This window comes from Theobroma cacao, chromosome 1, assembly GCF_053813885.1.
Source record: "Theobroma cacao isolate CCN51 chromosome 1, ASM5381388v1, whole genome shotgun sequence".
In the NCBI taxonomy this organism is placed as follows: Eukaryota; Viridiplantae; Streptophyta; class Magnoliopsida; order Malvales; family Malvaceae; genus Theobroma; species Theobroma cacao.
The window spans coordinates 38,454,728-38,477,141 of record NC_142639.1 but is presented as its reverse complement, the minus strand read 5'-3'; the positions used below and the strand labels follow the sequence as shown (position 1 = coordinate 38,477,141).

Here is a 22,414-nt window from a genome sequence, read left to right as displayed (position 1 = left end):
AAATTGTTTGATTTTGCATCAGAAAAGCAAAATGCAATTTTTTTGTTATATATATATATATATGTATAAATCAAAACAAGGGAAGTCTTGATCATTATTTGTTAGAAAGTTTCAAGAACATATTCTAGAAAGCATTAAATAATTATTTGCAATCAACTTTTGACCTAAAATGGCAATTAACAACAGACAAAGTCATATGATTAGGCAAAAGCAAAAGATGGCTAAAATTCTAATGTTTGGATGTGTCATTTGGGAGTTGATTTCTCGTTCTCCCTTTAAGGATGTGTTTGGTAAAAGTACAACATTGAGCTGGATTCTTCTCATCACACAATTTTCCGAAATTGAATTCATCCAAATTTTGGTTAGCAAAAGCAGGGGAGAGCTTTTCCAATTGCCACGAAAACTCCCATCTCCAATTATGATCCTTTCAAGTGCATGGAGCTTGGATTTCAGAATTCAGAATATTAAAATAGAATCCATTGGGGTACATGACTGTGTCACTTTCCTTCACAGTTGTGGTAAGAAATCAAAGTGCATATTGAAAGGACCATTTGGCTCCTTCTACTTCTTCCAGAAACGCATATAAAAATGAACTTTTGATCGATCCAAAGATAAAAGAAGAAGATTTGGGTGGAAGGGGAAATGGCCACGGTGTTGGTTGGGGGTGTTAGGGTAATGGATTTTGATCCAACCCCTTTTTCCAGAGCTTTCCATGTTCTTCGTGTTCGCGTTGTTGTTGGCCCATGGATATAACCTTTGTTTTTCCTTGTTCGGCATAGACGACATTGGCAAATCAATCAATTTGGGTTGATTCATAGGGTGAAGCCCATCCTCGTAAATTTGTTCCATAGAAGGCCACTTATTTATGATGTGAACCCCGAAAAAAGGAAAATGATATGAGCTTATTTTTATTATTTTTTATATAGGGAAAAGAATAAAACAAAATTAATTGTACTATTTAAATCTATGATACATAAAGTGTTTGAAAATAAATCAATAAAAATATTATTTAGAGGAGTCTCGAAAATGTATAACTCAAAAATAAATTTTCATAATATGTAGTTATCCAATTGACACGTTGATTAATTTCATGAAAAATATAAAAAAATTGAACAATTTAAATTTTGTAAAAGTAACATCTTAATTTTTCTGTAAATTTAAAACTTGATAAAAAGTCTAAAATTTAACTATTAAAGAAGTCGATCTTGTAAGTAAACCCCACAATTGAATGCAATGAATGTTTATTTTCACTTATGATTTTGTGGGAGGGACTCCAATTCCTTCCATTACAATGCAATGAATGTTAAAATTGACGTTTATCCTTTAAAAGACAAAAAAAGAGAAAAAGAAAATAGGGGGTTCGTTGCTAGGATCATCACCGTAGATCTGCTATCTTCTCAAATCCAGTGGCTTCGACTCCAACTTTTATCAGCTTCTGCAACAGTCGAAATGATTTTATCCCCAACACCATCGCGGCACCGCATGAACCGCAAACGTCGCACTTGACATCCACTCCCCTTCGTGCTTCTGACCCGCACGATACCGGACTCCACATCTGTCTCAAAACCGCCACGTACCGGTAACCCATGCCACGCTGGTGCAACACCATCCGCTTTTTCATCCTAGTCCGTACGGAAGCGACCGGAACAAACCGGCAGGGAGTAAAGTCCACGTCACCGGGGGCCCACGTGGCACAGCTGGAGGCGCTTTTACGGACTTAACCTCACAGGATGGGAACTTGTGGCTGAGATTTGAAGATGGGAAGCAACAGGCCAAATGCAAAAAAGAAAAAAAGAAAAATAGGGGAAAAAGAGCAAGGGTGGGCTTTACTTATCTCAGCCACTAAATTACTGACACTTGGCAACATCCAGTGCATCTGTCCGTTCGGTTTACCGTTCACTCCTTCGCAGCCTCAAATAAAACTTGCCTAAATTTTGTATTTTCTAGAAAAATATATCCACCAGGAAATTGTAGTGGCTGAGATTTCTCCATACTTCTCCCAAACTGTAGTTTCTGGTGTTTTAGGTCTCACCAAAAAAGGCTTTCTCTGCTGCTTTCTTCTTTGCTTTGCTTTGCTTCTTCTTCAGTTTTCTTCTAATCTTTTCTGCTTACTAGAAAAAAAAACCGTATTCCATTTCTGTTGATTCCGATCTCCTCATTGCCGGAAACTATGAGTTCTCCGACTGGTCTCTGGTGAACTCTTTTTTTCATGCATGATCGTTGCTTTCAGAGTTCTCATCCTCCATGGCTACCTCTCAAGGTATTTCCACCGCATTTCTAGGGCTTTCCTTCTTTACTCTCTGTTTGGTTGCCCCCTCAAAGTAATTCTTGTCTTCAAAACTCTACTCGGCTGAGTTTAAATTAATGTTGTCTATACGAAGCTGAGTAGGGAGAAAATAAAAGTGATTGATATTTTTTTTCTTGGCAACCAAACAGATGGTAAAGAATTCCTTTTGTATATAATCTTACTTTTTAGCTGTTAAAACGGCAAAACTTACATTTACCGGAGGAGCTTATGTGGAAGTGCGTTGTTGATGACTAATTAAATCTTTTCTCTCATTTCTCGAAAGGTTTTGGCGCCAACGGGTTCGTTTTGGTGAGGATTCTGAATAAAGGAATTTTCTTTTAAGTTCTTTCGAAGAAGCCGTCTCTTCTCTCTGTTACGGTGGATACTTAAATTTTTTTTTTTTTATCTTCCACAGATTTAAATTTCATCACAAAATTTACCATGTGATCAACTAAAGTACCAGTTATGTTAAAAATAACTATATTTATGATGTTGAGAAAATAACATTAATTGGAATGGTTACAGAAAACGGAGACGGATCTCTATCAATTGTTGTTGGCTTTTGTGTTTTGCAGTCGTAAATAGTTATCATCAGGTTTTGTGGAGTTCAAAAACGGCTTTGCTATTTGGAGTATTGGATGTCAAAAGAAATGAAAGGAGGTTTGTGTTTTATCCATTGCTCGTTGGAGAGGATTTGAAGCAGCACTACCGCTGCCCAGGTCCTGTCAATGGACACATACTCCTCTGGAGAAGAACTCGTTATTAAGGTATTAATTATTATTTATTTGACATTAAACTCTTTTTTCTTTTAATTTATACCTGTTGATATTGTAAAAATGGAGCTTTTATTGTTACAATCTCAACTGTTGAATTTTTATGCTGAATGGTAGACTAGGAAGCCTTATACTATTACAAAACAACGTGAAAGATGGACCGAAGAGGAGCATAATAGGTTCCTAGAGGCCTTGAAGCTCTATGGACGAGCTTGGCAACGCATTGAAGGTTTTCACTTGTTTTTCCATTTCAGATTTGGATCTTTTTTGGGTGGAGAAACAAAAATATTTCAATTGGTGCTGTGTTTTAAGAACTATTTTTATTGTGGGTTGAGCTAAAATTCATTGGATATATCTGTTAGGACTGACATATGAATTTCTTTTATATATTTTTATCTTAATTGGAGATCTGTCTTTTCTCCTCTCTTTTTTGTTTACTTGATGATGTGCAGAACACATAGGAACAAAGACTGCTGTGCAGATCAGGAGTCATGCTCAAAAGTTCTTTTCAAAGGTCAATTGGTGCCTTCTTGCTTATGCTTATATTCAATGTATATTTCTGCATCTTAACTCTTGTTTCTGCTTGAAATATATCAAATATTGATCCATCAATTGCACCAATTTGATTGATTGGGAAATCATGCTGATTATTCTCTCTTATCTGTGTACTTCATACTGTTTTTTCCCCTTGCTTATATAAGCAATTTTTTGATTAAAACAACAAAAAGAACATAAGAGGGTTCCCCGGGCATATACAAGCAACAGAATGAGGAGAAAGGGTTAATACCAAATACATGAGAGATACATAGCTTTTCTGTGTCAAAAACATTAGTCGTATATCAGTATGATCAAATTTATAACCAGTTATGTGAAGAAGTGCACCAGATATTATTTATTATCTAGAAAGGAAGCGATCTTGAGTTAGATGAGCATCCAAGCTGCTTAATAGTACTAATTTAGCTTACCACAATTAGGGTGATAGCCTTTCTCCTCTCCACAAATTTGTTTTATTGTTGTGGAGATGTCAGCAATTAAAACTCTATTTATTTGGTCTCTGTACGAGATTGGCCATTAGATGCGTGCAAGAAAGGCTTCATGATCATTGTAGTCTGATCTGTCAGGAAAGGAAGGAGTGTGTTCCATTTTTTAAGTTGTTATAAATGGTAACTTTCTCATAGGAATTTCGTAAGATTTTTATGCAATTTTGTACTTAATATATTTGGTCTTTTGGCACATAAGAGCCCTCTAGCATTTAGGCTGAATATGTATAGAGAGTGAATTACACTCATTATGAGACACTCTGCTGTGAGTTTGGGCTGAGACCAATTACTATGTCTTCATGGCTAGATTAGTTTTTGGCTCTGCTACAAATTGAATTCAACAGCATCCAAGGGTAATATGTCCTGCATGGGCAGTTAGGGCTCAATGCCAATTAGTTTATCCTTCATGTGTAGACTATCTCAAGGTTTTGACTATGCTAATAGTTTAATTCATCAGCATCCAAGGTTAACAATGAATCTGCACCCAGAGTAAACCTTTAATTTTAGGATCATATTTGTTAAACCTTTTATAGTCGATAGTTTCACACCCCTTCAAGACAATCTTCAAATGGATTTTGTCTTTTCTGCATCTTATTGCCTAGTTTGCAATATGTCTCCAATATGTGGTGGGATTTTATTAGTTTTATGTTGTTTCATATTTTGTCCAGCAGAAGGTCTTGATGAACTTTTACCAAAAAGATGTTCTTTGTGATTCAAGATGTGTTTGAAGATGTTTATCCCATTATGCCATATGATCTTCATATGGCCTTATCTGAGGGTGGAATCCATTGAGAAGTAGTTAGTGCTAGCAAGGAAGTCACGTGTCTTATGGTGTAAGATATAATTTGTTTGGATTCTAGGGTGGGTTGAGGTGTTTATTTAGTGGTATGAAATCTCTTTATGTGTTAGCAATAGTTACCTAGTATGAATCAGATACTCATTAGATCTAAAATATGAATTTTCTTTTACATTCCTTCCATTTCTGGGAATTGGGAGAGTTTAGGATGCAGGATAGGCTACTTATTTGTTGTTGAGTATCATGCTTCTATAAAGATTTATCATTTATGACAAGAGAACTAATGGCACTGTTTGGTGATGAGGAACATATAATACTGATCCACATATTTCTCTTTCCATCAGAAAGATGAGTGTGCCTTAATATTTGCAGCCAAGCTTAGGAGCAGCTGTTTGGATGTGTGTTAGATTGGCCTTAAAGCTAATTATGATGTCAGCGTTGAGGTTATGCATCTATTAGGTCCATTTGAAGAGATTGTTCTTCTTTAGTGAGCGTGGTATATATCTTCAATAAAGGGAACCACTTACGAAATTTTACTGGATTTCTATATTAAAGACTTATTTCCTGCATGTTATTGGCTGTAACCTGCCAATTACATAAAAGTTAAAGTTATATGGTTAATGCAATACTTTTTTCCTTTCAAATTTCTCTTAGACAGCATGTCTAAGTTTAAAGTACCTTTACTGATTTCACAAACAATATGCACATTTTCTGTTGTTAATAGTTTGCAACATCGGATTTATCATGATTAGCTTATGATTGATAACTCTTAACTGGAGGATAAGCAAATGAAGATTGCTCAAGTTTACTATGGTTAATGCTTTGAGAATTTCTTTCTTCAGTCCAGACCATGACATTTTAAGGATCTTGATTTTACTTGACAAAGAACATTGTGGATGGTTTGATTCAGATTATAAGGATAAGTTGGCATTATGAAAGATTAAACTTATTTATGCAGAACTAAAACTGTGATTTTTAAGAAACTACCAGTAATTTTCTTTTTATCTTAATAGACTACTTCCCTCTTTCCCTCTTAACTTATACTTTGAATTTTTCTCCTAATAAACATGGGGGCTGGTTTAGCCAAGCAGTCAAGCTGACTGCTCGGCTAAACCAGCCCCCTTTTTTTATTTAGCCAATGTTCGTGTATGTATGTTCAACTGTGGCTCGTTTGTATGTGTATGACAGTCAATGTTATATTGCACAGGTGTGTCTCGAGAACACGTGACAGATTTAAAGGACTGAAAAATGTAGATAACTCATTAAAGATTGTTTACAGGATTCATGTATTGGAATGAGCTTACCTGATTTGAAGGACACAATTGTCTATCACTTTTTGAAGGGAGAATAGATAAGAATGTGTTAATCTTCTACAAAATTGGCTGATGGATTCTAATTATTTGGTGAGAAGGAGAGAAATATAATTTATAAGACAGGCCATATAACTGATAATAGGCGTATAACATTTTGTATGAATCTCCAGTATGAGATATAAGTAGATGTTAGAGCAATTATATATGTGGACTTCTAATTTCCTGATAATATTTTGTAGTTTTCTGGTTAGCCTTACTATTTTGCATTCGTAGGAGAAAAAAAGATTCTTCTCCTTTCCTACAATAATTCCAGAGAAAATAAATTAATTGATGCCAACTTGAGTTATTCCATTCCTATCGTATATTTTAGTGTTGTACTTTGATATGATTGATGTTACATAGGCTCCATCAGTACGTAGAAATGTTTTTCTTTTTATGTATTCATTTTAGTTGAGACTACTGACAGATATTCTACTCTCAGTTGGAGAAGGAGGCACTCGCAAAAGGTGTTCCAATAGGTCAAGCTCTTGACATAGAAATTCCACCTCCACGCCCTAAAAGAAAACCAAGCAACCCTTATCCTCGAAAGACAGGTGCTGCTACCACAGCACAGGTTGGAGCAAAGGATGGAAAATCTGAAACACCATTATCTTCTTTGCGTTGCAAACAAGTATTGGACTTGGAGAAAGAACCACTTCCAGAGGTTTATTTCTCTTCCTATGTTCATGTATCAAATTCTTCATGTTCCTTAATTATGTTTCATTTTTTATTTATCTATGCATCATATGTATCTTGTTTGTCAGAGACCTAATGGAGATGAAAAGCCTATAAATCTGAAAGACAATCAAGATGATAGTTGCTCTGAGGTTGTTACCCTTCTCCATGAAGCAAACTGCTCTTCTGTGTCTTCCGTGAACAAGAATTCTATACCAACATCAGCAGCACTCAGAAACTCTTGCACTTTTAGGGAGTTTGTACCTTCACTAAAAGAGGTAGTAAATCATAATGACAAACATGAATCCTATGTCACTCTTGAACATTAAAAATTTATGACGCTGATAAACTTAACGTCGAACAGACAATTCAGGATAATGGTACAAGTAAGGCTTCAAACTTGGATAATTCTTGCACTTCACATGAGAAAGCAGCTCAAGGCCAGAAAAAAGATGATGTGGATGGTGGTTTACGTGCAGATGAGACGCAAGCCACTCAAAATTATCCTAGGCATGTTGCTGTGCATGTCTTAGATGGAAGCCTGGGAACAGGTGCTCAAAATCCTTCCCTGGATATGCCATTTCAGGATTCTGTATTTCACCCTATGGGAGATGTTCATGGACAAACTAACCTGTTTGCAAATCCAGCTGCATCTGCTACTACTGAACATCAGAATAATGCACCAAGATCTACTCATCAGGCATTTCCAACTTTTCATCCTCCCTTTACACATGTTTGCCCCAATCCAGAGGACTATCGATCATTTCTACATGTCTCCTCCACTTTTTCCAGTCTCATTGCATCTACTTTGTTACAGAATCCGGCTGCTCATGCTGCAGCAAGCTTTGCCGCTACATTTTGGCCATATGCAAATGTTGATAGTTCTGCTGATTCTCCTGCATGCAGCCAAGGAGGTTTTCCATCTAGACAAATGAACCCTGCTCCAAGTATGGCTGCTATTGCTGCTGCAACTGTAGCAGCTGCCACTGCATGGTGGGCTGCCCATGGACTGCTTCCTTTATGTGCTCCTCTGCACACTGGCTTTACCTGTGCTCTTGCATCCGCTGCTGCAGTTCCTCCAATGGATAATGAGCAAGCTCCAGCTACAAAGATGGAAAGAAAAGATAATAATGATCAAGATCTATCCATGCAGGATCAACAACTGGACCCTGAATACTCTGAAGCTTTGCAAGCTCAACATTCAGCATCTAAATCACCTACTTCATCATCATCAGACTCTGAAGCGTGTGGAGATGCAAAAGTAAATACTGGAGTGAAAGCAGCCGATGATGAGAAGGCAGCAGCAGTAACTGAGCCTCAGGATGCAAATAAAACAAAAAACAGAAAACAAGTTGATCGGTCCTCATGTGGTTCCAATACACCTTCAAGTAGTGAGGTGGAGACCGATGTGTTAGAAAAATATGAGAAAGACAAGGAAGATGCAAAAGGAGCTGATGCAAATCATCCACAAGTTGAGTGTTGTAATCGTCGTGGTAGAAGCTGTAGCAACCCGAGTGATTCTTGGAAGGAAGTGTCTGAAGGGGTGAGTTAATGTGTCTGCTTTTCCATGTAACTTAAACTTAATTATATTCTAATTGTATTCTGATATTGTCGCATTTTGGCTCCACTACTTATTTGTTAGTATCTTTTTGGTCAGGGGCGACTGGCTTTTCAAGCCCTCTTCTCCCGGGAGGTACTGCCACAAAGCTTTTCTCCTCCACACGACGGCAAGAACAAGGGGCAGCAAAAGGACAAAGTAGAGGATGACAAACAAAATTCAGATGAGAAAGACGGAGCTACATCAGCTTTAGACCTCAACAGCCAGACAGTGCGATCTTGTTCTTACCGTCAAGGGGTTGAGAAAAATGGTTTGTCAAGAGGTGAGGACATTGTGGGAGAGGGCCTGCTGACAATTGGACTGGAACATGCAAAGCTTAAGGCCCGCCGAACAGGATTTAAACCGTACAAAAGGTGTTCTGTGGAAGCCAAGGAAAACAAAGTGATGAACGCCGGCAGTCAAGGTGAAGAGAAAGGTCCCAAGAGGATACGCTTGGAAGGGGAAGCTTCAACTTGACTTACGCTATTGCATGCAATTAACCAAGGAAATATGTTGTTGCGTGCAATTTCTAATTGTCCCCCCTTATCTTATTTCCTTTCATGTTTAATTTTAAGACTTGCAGCTCACGAGACTTTTCGTGTAGGTGTGTGTACTATATGTCTACATTGACTTATTTACTTTCCTGGACCATGCACAACTGCAGTTAAAAACTCCTTTGAAATAGACTTAGATAAGAAGCATTAAGTAATGAATGGCCCTTGATTTGGCCTCTTTTCTCCAAAGTTATGGCCTCCTTTGCTTGCTGATCATATTCCTGGAACAAGTTGAAACTTTTTTGATGTAGTGAAATGAAAAATTAAACAGAAAGGGTTTGCTTGCCTTTCAGTTGCCAGGGTACATCCACTGGTTTACAAACACTAACTGCTTTTTTATGCCTTATTTTTCCATTCTTCCAAGTCTGAACTGTAGTATTCTACTTTAGATATATCAACTCAAAATTCTTATTTTCCTTGTTCTTTTCAGCCGATGACTAAAATTTCATTGTCAAAAGCCTAATGATGCACAAATTGTTGAAAGTAGGTGTGTGGCTTTTTTCAACATAAATGAAAAAGGCCACCTGATGCGGTATAAGATCTGCCTAACCCTTGTCCTTTGCTGCTTGTGGAAGATGATTTTGATTTCTCCAATTTTATTTCAGGTCGTATATGAATTTTTGTGCTACAATTTCATTACAGAAAACAACAGGGATTAGTGCATTGAGCCTGCCACAGAGCTATATTAGCTAGTATGAGCAGGTTCTATCATCTAGACTATCAACACCCACCGATTGCCGTCAGGCTAGACAATCCATCAAGTATGCTTCAAAAGCTCCGACATTCAATTGAAAGAATTCTATCCATGTATAGTAAAAAAGACTGTACAGGTTACAATTTCTATTCAAATTTACAGTATATCAAGAGAAAGAAGAGTACTATTTACATCAACTCCTATGCAAAATAGATCATTTTGCTCCAGACCGCCAGTAGTTTTGTTATATATTTTTTCTGTACATTAGATATATGTCCAAGTATATCCATATAATGTCAGCCTAGACATGTATTTCCTTATGTCTTGTCAATAAAACACAATTCAAAAATTGCTGCAGTCTTAAAAATATCAGTACACAAGCAGCAGTAATCACTTGTTGTGGGAGTCTGCAGACAGCTTAGGAAATGGTGCTGATGTTAGAAACTGACATTGATGAGACTGCAACTTGTTAATGTACCTCTGAATTCGCATCTTATCGGCAGGAGCCAATGAAAATTGTGGTTTCAATGGCAAATTCGTCGCCTCTGCAATAATAAATGAAAGTAACAGCATTGCTTTAGAGTAAGATGCTGCTGCACTACCTTTGTTCTCCATATACTCATCTACCTAGAACAATGAAAAAACCCATTTTGATTAATCAGTAACAACTACAAAGGGAGAAGAAAATAAGCTATGACATGAATGAACACAAGTTACTCACAGCACCGCTTTTCCCAATAGTGAGTGCTTTTTCATATATTATATCCATGGCATCAGGCATCTCAGCAGTAGCTGCAATATATTTGACAGATCTTAAATCAGATGAAAACCCAATTGAGAGACTAAGTTAAGAACAAAATATTATTTCAGATTCTATAAAAAAGAAAAAGTAATATTTCAGATTGACAGCCTAACCATCCATATCTTGAAGATGACATGATAACTTCTCCGCATGATCACATGCAACAATAAACTGTTGCTGCACCCATATGCCAACAGATGACGGCCTGCTAAAATCTACATTATATTCTGAATTTGGAGACAAGTGTGCACTACCCTGAACATTTGTAGGTTCATTGCCTGAACTGCTTCCAGGTAACTCATTTTCAGTAGCAGAGTTCATCCAAGAGCTGCAGATCTGAAGGGCTTTCTTCCATATAGCCAAGACAACAAGTTCAACAGAAAATGATTCTAGAAACAGTCCTGCATTATACTGCATCCAACAGCTGTTTGAGAAGTTCTATTCAAAGCAACTGAGAATATCAGAAACCTTACTACAAAGTGAGAATTCAGTTTGACCAAGAAAGTCATCTGCAACAACAGTAACTTACCTTTTCTTGAGCTAGTTCGGTAATAGCCTGTGCACACTGATGCAACAACTGCAGTCTAGTTGAAGGATGCAGTATGCTAAGTTGCTGCACTTCCATTAACAAAGCTGATTTAGACGATGTTGCTGGTGGATCCAATCCCTGAACTTGTGGAATTTTTGCAGAACCTGCAGAACTCCCAGTTGTCTCCTTTGTTTGTCCAGCAACTGCTGATTCCTGGTCACTCTTCTTTGCTGGGCACTTGAAAAGCTTAATACTTGAATTATCTTGCAGGGATGTGTCAAGGTAATAAGAAAAAGTCTCCATTGATTCAAAATGAGGGTTGACCAGAACATAATCTTTCTCAATAGACTCCGTTGAATCAGCTACTGGTCATACAAGGGAAAAAAAGGAAATTACCAAAAATAAAAGAAAAAGAAAAAGAAATGAGCATAAATTAGTACACTCTTCAATAGTTCACCTGTGGGCTGATCTGATGAACATTGGTTATCAACAGATTTCCCTTTGATACTGGATGAACACCCATGCTCATTTGTATGTAATACTCTATCATGTAAAACTGAACTAGCCGATTTTGGATTTTGCCTAGATCCGTCCACGGAATGCCCAGACAATAATTGAGATTTCTTCTCAGAGGCAGAAGAATCAAACTGCTCAACCATTGATTTCGATTGCAGAAGTGATGAGGCCCGCTCAACATGCACCTCCTCGCTACAGATAATGATACAATAAATTCAATCCAAGTAGCTTCAATTGCTTTGACTTTTAGATAACATATCATAGAAGATGTCCAATCAGGGAGCAACAAATGCACATTAAAGAAGATTTTACCTTGACTCCCCCAGGAACTTGTGATTGAAAAATTCCCCAAATGTCAGACGCTCAACTGAAAATGGAAGCTCAATTTTAATTAAAGCCCCTTGGATAAGTAATGCAGGAAAAGCAAAAATCCCAAATATTTGCAAATTGCAGGCATTATATCGAATTTTCACATTTTTTAGCATAAATATCTCAACAATATATAAAAACCCAAACTCAAGACAGTTGTAGTTTAAGCACAGAAACCTGCCTAATAGTAAACAGTACCTGGATTATGACGTAACAAGCTTCTGCAAAGATCAACACAATCTGGATGTAGTTCTTCCAAGGTGCCTTCTGGAAACTGCAGTTCAGTAGATCTCAATATGTTCTGGAACAGCTGTGTACAGCAGAGAATCACAATGAATACAAGAAGCATTTAAGCTTTGATAATAAGAAGAACAGATTCCTCCTCCCAGAAACCTGTAACTGATTATTGCCATTAAACGGTGGCTTCCCAGTGACCAACTGAAATAAGATTGCCCCAACACTCCACAAATCAGCCTGCATATAGTATCACATCTATGTAAAGATAGGAAATGAAAACAGCCAAAGGGAAGAAGGAAGGGAGGAACTAAAGCCATAGACTTGTTTCACCTTTGCATCATACTTCTGATTCTGAATAATCTCCGGAGCCATGTACAATGGTGAACCACATAGTGTATCAGCCAAGTCTTGCGGTGTCAGGGACCTGCAACACAAGGTTAATCAACTAAATTTTATGAACAACTAACAATCCATGTGTCAAAAACTTCATATAATTATCTAAATCACAAACTTGATTATATAATTCTGAAACTGCTGAAAACTAGAAGAAGATTTCACTGCATAAACCAGTGGAGCCTAAACTATGACACAAGAACATGGCTGACCAGATGTTTCATGCAACAAATTTTCTCAACATTGGCTTTGACAAAAGGTTATTCTTCTTCTTCTTCTTCTTCTTCTTCTCCTTCTTCTTCTTCTTCTTCTTCTTCTCCTTCTTCTTCTTCTTCTTATTGAGGGTGGGGGAGAGGGGAGGGGGTATTGGGTATGGGGTGCAGACGTGCAGGGAATAGACTTTTTCGATCGAAGAGATTGAGAAGAGAAGGAAAACAAATTCTCCAATAAAAGTATCAAAAGCAACAAACAGATGAAGTTATAATAGGTTTTAAAGTGAAGTAAGGTTGATGAACTAATTCTCGTGCCAATTTGTAAAAGGCCATTAAAATGGTCACCTTGCAAAACCAAAGTCTCCTATCTTCAGATGTGGAGTTGCTCCTTTAGTTGACAGTAGTAAGTTCTGCAAAACTTGCAACAAATTTTAAGAAAATAAATTGATAAACAAAGATCCAGTCTTCATCACTTGACAACTACAGCTATTAGATGCCAGTTAATTACTAAACAGAGATACTCACATCCAACAAGAGAGAAGTACATTACAGAGTCCTATAAAACTTAACATATAAATGTCTTTTTAAACTATATACATTCTATAACCAAAGAACACGGTCTGCACTGGGGGTCTCATATCAATAATCTAAATTTGACTTTGTAGCAAGAACAACACAAGTCTAACGAGAAAATCAACATCCTACTAAGGGTATATAAGACTAAACTACGATAATCGAGTACCACACCTGTGGCTTTAAATCCCGGTGAATAAGATGTTTTTCTTGAAGAACTTGCAATCCTGCAGCTGCATGAGATAGTACACACATTGGGGATTTTCAGATTTTTCAATAAGCCAAATAGCAAATGAATATAAACGGGTAAACAATGGGATATGGGGAAAAAATGAGCTCCTACGAAGAAACACTAACAACATACTCACTCTCTTAACCACCAACTTATATAGCATTAATATGTTTGAATTTGAACAGCCAAATACTATTTCTACGAAGATCCCACTTCCAATTGCCCCAACCACCTAAAAAAGTACTACAGAATTCAACCGTAACTGAAGAATAAAGATGAACAAACAAAAGAGAAAAAGAAAAGATTCAAATTTCTAAGTTTGGCATCATATCCATTTGCCTAAACACTGTAATTAAGAATATCTTACTCACGCTAAACAGGACAAAAAATAATTTCCAAAAGTAAAAATTGCAAAACCCATTCCCTAACTGTTAAGCATTTAATTTAAAAACTGTAACTAAACAACCAAAAGTTTCTTCTTTTAACTGTTTTTTGAGGTTCCCAACTAAAACCCACTTGCCCAAACACTGCAATAAAGAGCATCTAACTACAATTATAAAGCAAAAACAGAATTGAAAATTGCAAAAAACCCAATTGCCCTGCCATCAAATATTAATAATTTAAACACTGCTACTACTATTAATGAGGTTCCGAAGTAAAAACCAATAGCCTAAACATTGTCATGGAAACTATAAAAATGAAAAATTTAGTACCCAATTGCCTCATAAAATGCCTGGCAACTTCCTCCGACACTTTTCCATGTCGATGAATATAAGCCGCAAGATCCCCTCCATCACAATACTCCAACACTAGAAAAATCTTATCTCCAGTCTGCCACAGCATTATTTACACCATTAATCAATCATAGAAGAATTCAAAAATTAAAAAGAAAAAAAAGAGTGGGTATTGATTAAATATATATTATAAAAAAAGAGACCTCAATGGCTTCGAAAAATTGGATGATATTGGGGTGATTAATGGTGCTGAGAATGGAAATTTCTTTAAACAGATTTTCACTGACTTTAGAGCTCAGGAGTTTCTTATCAATCTCTTTAACAGCTACTTCCAACCCATGTTGCCTGTGCCTTGACCTCCAAACCACCGCGAATGAACCCGACCCGATTCTCGGACCCAGTATATAGTCTCCCACTAGTCGGGCCTGGCCTGGGCCTGTTCCCCCGAGATCCATCGTCATCATCAAGAACCAACGAGTTGACTCACTCGCTTTACTGGGTTTTTGTTCCCTGAGTTAAGAACATCATCGTTTGTTGTCCTTTGGCTGTTTTGTAATGGTGGTGACGATGATGATTTTGTTAAAGATCGTGGGTGTTTTCCTCTTTCACAAAAACTTAAAAAGAGAAAGACACGACACTCACACAGACACACAGAAGAGTAAATATATTTAAAGACGTTTGCAGTTGTTTTTTTATTTGATTTTGTTTTTCTTGTTCTTTTTTTTTTTTGTTTGTGTGGAAACGACGCCGATGTTGGCAGGTAGACTTATACACTTTCTGATGAAAGATAGACTTCCATTTGCAGTTGGAGACTTTGGAGAATATAAATATATTATGTATATAATATATTTATATATTAGCTTTGGATATTTAAATTTTTATGTATATTTTTTACCCACCAAATTATTATTTTAAAGACTATTTTCCAAAGCCTTGGGAATGTGATAGGTTCCAATTTAATTGCCTTTTGAATCTTCGTGTTTCTCATTAGATAAGATGTTTCTAAATTGAGTTTGATCTCCTTCTGTTCGTCATTTATTTATGGGTCTCATACTTAGATTCCAAAATTTAATGTAAGGATGGACATATATATATCTCGCATGCGCATTATAGATATTAATGTATACAACAAATATTAAAATCACTAATATTTATATAAAAATTTAAATTTAAATTAATTATTATTAATAATTTTAATTTAAATAATATATGATAGTATCAATAATCTCATTATCAAAAGAAAAAATCTCCAAATAAAACCCCTTCAATTTTAAACCACTCGGCTCTCTCTCTGCTTCCATCCCTGGTCGTGGCGTTGACGAACTTTATGTTAACAGTGGCAGGCGTCAGCGCGGTGGTTCTTTTACTGAGAAGCGACGTTAAACAGTCGGCTACGATTTTTAGGCGCAACGTTAAGCATATACGGAACTGACTCGAAGAAGAATCTTCCCTTGCTTCCAAGGTAAAGACCCAGAAGGTGGAGTCCAAGGTTACGCCTAAGGAGAGGGACTAACGTCTTCATAAGGTTATTTACGATAACTTGTCGTTATCAATTTTGAATATTTGGGTCGTTATTTAGAATAAGTCTCAATAAATGGTCTTGGCATTTGCACTACATTCATTCCCTTGTCCCACCTTTTTCGGCTTTTTGTTAATGCACTTACATGTATTTTACTTGGAAGTTAATACTTTTAAGAAATGTCTACAATGTCATTGGTCTTGAGAGAATGAAATGATTTATCATATAAAATAGAGTAAAATATTTAGATACTATTAAATTTTGATCAAAATTTCATAAAAATTTATTAATTTTTAAAATAAATATTCTGTCTGAACGTGTAAATGATATTAATATTAAAATATTATTTTTTTTATTATTTTCTTTCTCTCAAGCTGACTGACGACGTCTTCTGACCAACCACCCATCTCTACCGCTGAGTCCTCTGGGAAGCACCAGATCAGTGCTTCTTTAAGGAGTCCCAACTCTAACTCCCCAAGGAACATCGAAGCTCCCAACAGAGCACTGGTTCTGGTGCTTTCTTGGTAGCCTCAATCCCCGATCGACACAAGCAAGTGGTCAAAAAAAATTTTGAAAAAAAATAAAAATTGTAATTTATTTAATGATAATTTTTAAAAATAATAAAAGATAAAATTATTTTAAAAATATTATCATATCATCTTATTTGTTTAACGAAAATATTTTTTTGACAAAGTATTTATTTTAAAAACTAATAAACTCTATGTAATTTTAATCAAAATTTAAAAATATTTTGATATTTTACTTTTTAAAATACTACTATTAATTAATTTATTACTCGTAAGCTAAGATTTTATCCCTCATTATTTGTATATCAATTAGAAAGTTCAAGTATGATGTTAGGATGTTATGGATAAACTCTCTCTTTTTGTTATTAAAAATTTTTAATTATAAACATATTTTTACTTAAAAAATAAAAAAGAACGCTGAATAAAAGAATTAGGCATATTATTCAAAAAAATTTTAAAATTATTTAAAAATTTTAAATAAATTTTTATATTTTTATTGTATTTAATCAAATTCTTATATTTTTATTTTAAACTAAATAAATTTTTATATTTTTATTTTAAATTAAATAAATATTTATAACTGCATTTGAGCATTTAGCTCATTAGTTGGTATATGAACCCCTAACTAAAGAGTAGAGTTTAAATCTCTCTTCTCTCAATTATGAAAAAAATATTTATAACTAATAATTGACTTAATCAAAATATCATTTGTCATTTTCTTCTGTGACACTGATGTAATATGCTTTATAATATAACATATTGACATATCATAATTAATGATAACATAACATACTAATTTGATATAATAACACGATCATATAATATTTTTCATCTTACATATATCAGTTTCATGTGTATAAAATAACAAGTATATTTTGATTAATTGTAATTAATCGATAATTAGTTATGAAAATTTATTTAATCGAAAAAAAAAATTTAATTAAATGTAATAAAATTTATTTAAAATTTTTAAAAAATTATTTCAACGTAATGTCAAAAAATTATATAAAATTTAAAGGATATGTTGGGCCCCACAAAGCTGACTTGTTAGTGGGGAACATTCTTTTATTCAGAACCTACAAGATTTCGCCACGTAACCGCAATGGAGATTAGCATCCCAACTCAAGGCTGCAGCGGAACCCAGAACAGCACACTGCACACACACAGAATTGGGACAATCACCTCCCGTTTGGATACAAGATTAGAGAGATCCCCAATCCCAACAGTGAATGAAAGCACAGCTGTCATAGGAGAATCCAGCGGAGAAGCGAGTAACATTTACACGGAAGCGCGTGGCTTTGGGGGTTGGAAAATCTTTTGCATTTAGATCTGACATTCCGTAATTCTGAAACCAAATTACGCATAAAAATTAGACTTGCATTTCTGATTTGCAGCTACCAAAGCTTCAAAAATCAAAACCATGCAAATTGCGTTTACTATAAACTATAAAAGGAAGAGATTAAGGACAGCAAAGAGATAAATCAAACTATTTTATTGAAAGAGATGAGATAGTTTAAGGCTGTTTAATTGAATCGAAAATCGAAATACTCCCCACCCTCACTTAAATGCACGCTGTCCCATGAGGTACAAATTGTAGCCCATTCCACAGACCAATCTTCTTCACTTCCCCAACTCCCGTGGCCACACTCCCACGCATCACTCCACCATCCTTTTTGTTCCTCATATGAGCCCTTGATCTTGACACGTGGCTATTTCGGTCCTACTCTTTGTGGGGTCGTGTTTGAAATGGCTGAACATGATTGGCCCATCTTTTTTATACGTAGTGTTTTTAGTATTTCAGACACTTTTGAGCTAGCCATGAACGTGATTCTGCCTTTCTCTTTGTGTTTCTTTAAAGGCCTTTTAGTTTCCAAATATTTTCTCTGAACCAAGCAAGTCAACAAGTTCACAAGGCAATGTTAGCTCTACTTTTATCTTCATTTACTCTCTTATCTCTTAATCAGCCAGGAATCTCTTTGCAACAGCCTCAGCAAACGCAATCCTTTTTGCTTCCAAACCAGTGCAATGACAAATGTGGCAATTTACACATACCATTTCCATTTCATTTGAACACTTCTTGTGCCTCAGTTTCCAATGCTTTCCATCTTTCTTGCTTGAATTCCACTACCCTTTACCTCCACATTGGCATTGAAAGCTACGGAATACTCGAGTTCTTCCCTGATGGTATACTGGTAGACTTTCCTGGAAGCTCCACCTGTCGTCAGTACAACGACTTGAATGCTTTTGGTTTTGCAGGAAATGACTACTTTGGTATTTCCGGCGACAATGTTATAGGTTTATATGATTGTGAAGACTCTTCTTTGTGTAAAGCAGATTGTGAAACAACCGACTTGCCTGGTTGTGATGGCAACAGTGGTGGATCCCTGGCATGCTGTTATTCGCTTTCTGATCATACCATTTGGCATTATGGAGATGGGTTTTCGAGTTTTTCCAAGTTTGGATGCAGAGGATTTTCGTCGTGGGTGGTTCCCCGTGGAACCAACACAGGGGAGCGCGGGGTTAAGCTGGAGTGGGCAATTCCTAGAAATACATCTGGAGGAGTTTGTGCTGGCAATGCAGATGTTGTCAATGCCACGACAGTTGAAGCAGGAGTCAGGTGCTCTTGTCAGGATGGGTTTGTCGGTGATGGATTTGCAAATGGAGCTGGATGCTTGAAGTGTGAGTAGTTTATTTATTTATATTTTTATTTATGCTTGCATCATCTGCATTCTGCACAAGCATTATTTTCCATTTGAAATTTTCTCATCCTGTACTTCAATTTTTAGGTGATCATAAAATTTAAGACATTGTGAAACTTTAAGATAAGACTTGCATTTGAACTACAAGTTTGCAAATCCAACGAGGGTGTAGAGTCTCCAATAGTTTTGTTGGTTGCCATTTTTCCTATCTCAATTCCATCAACTGAATGCAGGCCAGGTGGGCTGTACAGAGAATAAAGATTAGGAGTGATTTAATGATGTGGCTCAGTTGCGCCGATTGATTTAGTCATTTTCTCATCATTGGTGCACCTCTCCTTCACATAATTAAAGCAAACCATCCCTTCTCTCTTTCATCGGCTGCTCTGTGCACCCATCATCATTGTTGCAACTGTGTAAAGTATTCAAAAGATAAGTGCATGATTTCAGGATCCGAGATTTGCAACTTATTTAAGATAAGTAAATATTATTCCCATGAGCATCTTCATGCTGGCCCATCCTGAGCTCCAACTTTTCTATAAAGTAGTTTCAGATTCTACAAAATACTTCTCTGTCACCAAGATGTATCGAAGACTTCAATTATCTCTGATATTAATCTTCTATCATTACTTCAATTGATGAGTGGTTTGGTTGCCATTTATCTCACACACATTTAATCAACGGTTGCTTCATGCACTTTTCCTTATATTATAAATAAAGTTATTTATGTAAATCCAGTAATACTTTATTACAGCACTATTTTGATTAATCCAATATCCCAGACTAAACCAGTTGTGAATAAGTATCTTTACAGTAAGGTATTCTTTAATCCATTGAGCATCCATGCCAACTTTTTCTGAAAATGCTGATATTAAGCATGTAACGTTGATAGTATTCAAATATTGGCTGATCAAAATTAAGTTAATTTGTAGTTAAAATGAGAGTATTTATTATTTCTTCCATGTTTTGTATCTGCCTTTGACAGCCTGCATCAAGGAGGGGCAAGAAGTGTATGGTGAGGAATGTGACAGTCGAAGACATAGTCAAAGGAAACTTGTAATTGTGGCCGGTATGTTATCATGAGATAAATTATTTTGTTATATATCTTGTTTCTGCATGATGATTTGCTATGCAAAATCACATAATCTGATAGGCCCGAATATTATCCTTATCTAGCTTTAAAAGTTTTCTGGTAACTAAAGATGCTGTCATTTAATTTCTCTGACGAATGAAATTCACTACTTGCTGCGAGAATTAATAACATACCATTCTTCCCATGCAGGTGTTCTTGCTCCAGCTTTCATCCTTGCCTCCTTATTCTTATTCCTCTGCATACTGAAACGGCCTGTTAAACCAGGTGCATTTTTAGACCAAGCTCATTTCCATAGTACCATCTCATTCCGGAAAGCTTGTGGGACTAGATTGTTCAGTTACCGAGAGCTAGAGGAAGCAACCAGAGTATTTGAAGATGGTCAGAAGCTTGTAGACGGCACAAATGGCACAATTCATGCTGGGGTCCTTGGGGATGGTTCACATATAGCTGTGCAGAAGGTACAGTGTGATAATGAAAGAGACCTAATTCATGTCCTATCCATAATTGAGCTTTTATCTGCAGTTTTACATAGGAATTTAGCCCGACTCCTTGGATGTTGTATCGACTCTGGTTACAGCTTAATGGTGGTCTATGAATATCCTGCTAATGGCACCTTGGAGGAACATCTACAACATAGCAGAGGACAAAAATTTGGTCTTGACTGGTATAAGAGGCTGAGCATCGCTGCTGAAACTGCAAGCGTCCTAGCATACTTGCAGCATGAGATTTCTCCACCTATCTTTCATCATGGCCTCAAATCGTCAGGCTACATCTTTCTTGATGCGGATTTCTCAGTTAAGGTTGCTGGGTTTGCACTGCTTAGCTCTAGCCTTGGAGATGGTTCTGACTTATGCAACAACTACGAAAACCCCCATATTCACAAAAACGATGTTTATGACTTTGGTCTCTTATTGTTAGAGATAATTTCAGGCTCCAAATATTCAGACATGCCATCAGTAGCCTTGCAAAAAATTAAAAGTGGCAAGATAGAAGAAATAGTGGATCCATCTCTTTACTACCATGAGCAGCCTATTTTTCGTAGAGAGCAAATAGAAATAGTTGCAGACATAGCAACCAGGTGCTTATTGTTTGGTGGTGATGGCAAAATTGGAATGTTTGATGTTGCAAGGGAGCTGGTGCACATTGCAAAAGAAAGCATTGATGGAGGAAGTAAGAGGGGACCTGCATTGGAAGAAACATTTTCAAATTCAAGTCTGCTTCAGATGATATCCATGTCTCCTGACTCCATACATGTGCCTTGAATTGCACCTGTTGATAAAACCAGCCTGTCAGGAATGTCGCTTAGTCCACATCACCTGCAAGTATGATAAGTTTACCTGCATTAACATCTGATTCTGTCTGTAAAAATTTATGTACATCTAGTGGACTGTGAACTTGTTTTGAGGATTTACGTGCTGCTGGTTCTACCTAATGTATCACTAGCATGATTTTGCATGCCTTTCTAAAAAGATGAAAATCTTGAGATTGTTTGTCTATAAATATTGCAAACATGATGCCTCTTCATTGCAATGTCCCTTCTTTTTGTACTAAATATGACTTATGATTCTAACCCCGAAACTCCATTTTTCTTGGTTGAAAGGAAGGTGAGCTGCCATAGCTAAATTTGACTTTGAGTTGTTCTTCATTTTTGGTAATGAACTGTTCTGACAAAGAAATGGAAAGATTAGACTGGACTCAAGCGTAAACCCTACGTCCAAAGCCGACTTAAAACAGGTTAGGTCCACGAGCCTGAGCGGGTAATCCATTCCGGCCCTGATGCCTCCACTCACAAGGGACAGGCTGACCTGACAGCGGAGTTTGAGAGTTTACAAAAGAACCAATAGAATTGTAAGCCTTAAAAAATCCAAAGCCCAGAATCAATTCCATCGACTTTTGTCAGGCACAGCACAGGCCAATGGACACAAACCAAGACCGCAGCACGTGTACGCATACCTCTTCTCATGGCCAACAAATGCACGTTTGGTACAGAAAATATTATTTTTTATCTATTCTTATATTTTTACTCTATCTCCGTTTGGTACAGCAATGGTATAAGAAATAGCTATTTTTTAAAATGAAGTAAAACTCAAGCATTACTACACCTGAGTTTCCCCATGAACTTTGCTATTTCATGATCGAGGAGATAGCTATAAAATGTGATAAAATTAAAATATCTTTTATAACTTAAAAATATTACAACTCTAAACCTATAAA

General features: G+C 36.4%; 3 protein-coding genes and 1 pseudogene across 10 annotated transcripts; 3 read left to right on the top strand and 1 right to left on the bottom strand.

Moving 5' to 3' along the window:
• Positions 1-1,996: 1,996 nt before the first annotated feature.
• Positions 1,997-9,263, top strand: LHY (Homeodomain-like superfamily protein). Of its 6 annotated transcripts, none has more exons than XM_088808753.1 (11): positions 1,997-2,260; positions 2,571-2,596; positions 2,863-3,054; positions 3,178-3,289; positions 3,513-3,574; positions 6,691-6,912; positions 7,013-7,201; positions 7,288-7,474; positions 7,571-7,656; positions 7,741-8,466; positions 8,581-9,263. In XM_088808753.1, the coding sequence occupies exons 3-11, from the start codon at positions 3,016-3,018 to the stop codon at positions 8,995-8,997; spliced, it is 2,040 nt and encodes a 679-aa protein (XP_088664879.1). In that variant the 5' UTR covers positions 1,997-2,260; positions 2,571-2,596; positions 2,863-3,015; the 3' UTR covers positions 8,998-9,263. The 6 variants fall into 6 exon arrangements, with proteins under 6 accessions (XP_088664879.1, XP_088664877.1, XP_088664880.1 ...); XM_088808754.1 differs by having other exon boundaries at positions 1,998-2,260; positions 7,571-7,623; XM_088808751.1 differs by having other exon boundaries at positions 7,571-8,466.
• A 594-nt stretch (positions 9,264-9,857) lies between these two features.
• Positions 9,858-15,176, bottom strand: LOC18613876 (Protein kinase superfamily protein). Of its 3 annotated transcripts, none has more exons than XM_007051328.3 (13): positions 14,569-15,176; positions 14,345-14,462; positions 13,574-13,632; positions 13,172-13,236; positions 12,552-12,645; positions 12,378-12,458; positions 12,183-12,294; positions 11,928-11,982; positions 11,557-11,807; positions 11,100-11,464; positions 10,684-10,981; positions 10,490-10,560; positions 9,858-10,395 (listed from the first exon to the last, which is right to left on the bottom strand). In XM_007051328.3, the coding sequence occupies exons 1-13, from the start codon at positions 14,827-14,829 to the stop codon at positions 10,159-10,161; spliced, it is 2,067 nt and encodes a 688-aa protein (XP_007051390.3). In that variant the 5' UTR covers positions 14,830-15,176; the 3' UTR covers positions 9,858-10,158. The 3 variants fall into 3 exon arrangements, with proteins under 3 accessions (XP_007051390.3, XP_088664887.1, XP_088664894.1); XM_088808761.1 differs by having other exon boundaries at positions 11,100-11,461; XM_088808768.1 differs by lacking the exon at positions 12,378-12,458.
• Positions 15,177-15,680: 504 nt separating this feature from the next.
• On the top strand, positions 15,681-15,878 carry LOC148764800 (uncharacterized; annotated as a pseudogene).
• Positions 15,879-18,327: 2,449 nt separating this feature from the next.
• On the top strand, positions 18,328-21,682 carry LOC18613875 (Protein kinase superfamily protein). Its single transcript, XM_007051327.3, has 3 exons — positions 18,328-19,090; positions 20,093-20,176; positions 20,390-21,682. Exons 1-3 carry the CDS (start codon positions 18,328-18,330, stop codon positions 21,460-21,462), a joined length of 1,920 nt encoding a protein of 639 aa, XP_007051389.3. The 3' UTR covers positions 21,463-21,682.
• Positions 21,683-22,414: the final 732 nt, after the last annotated feature.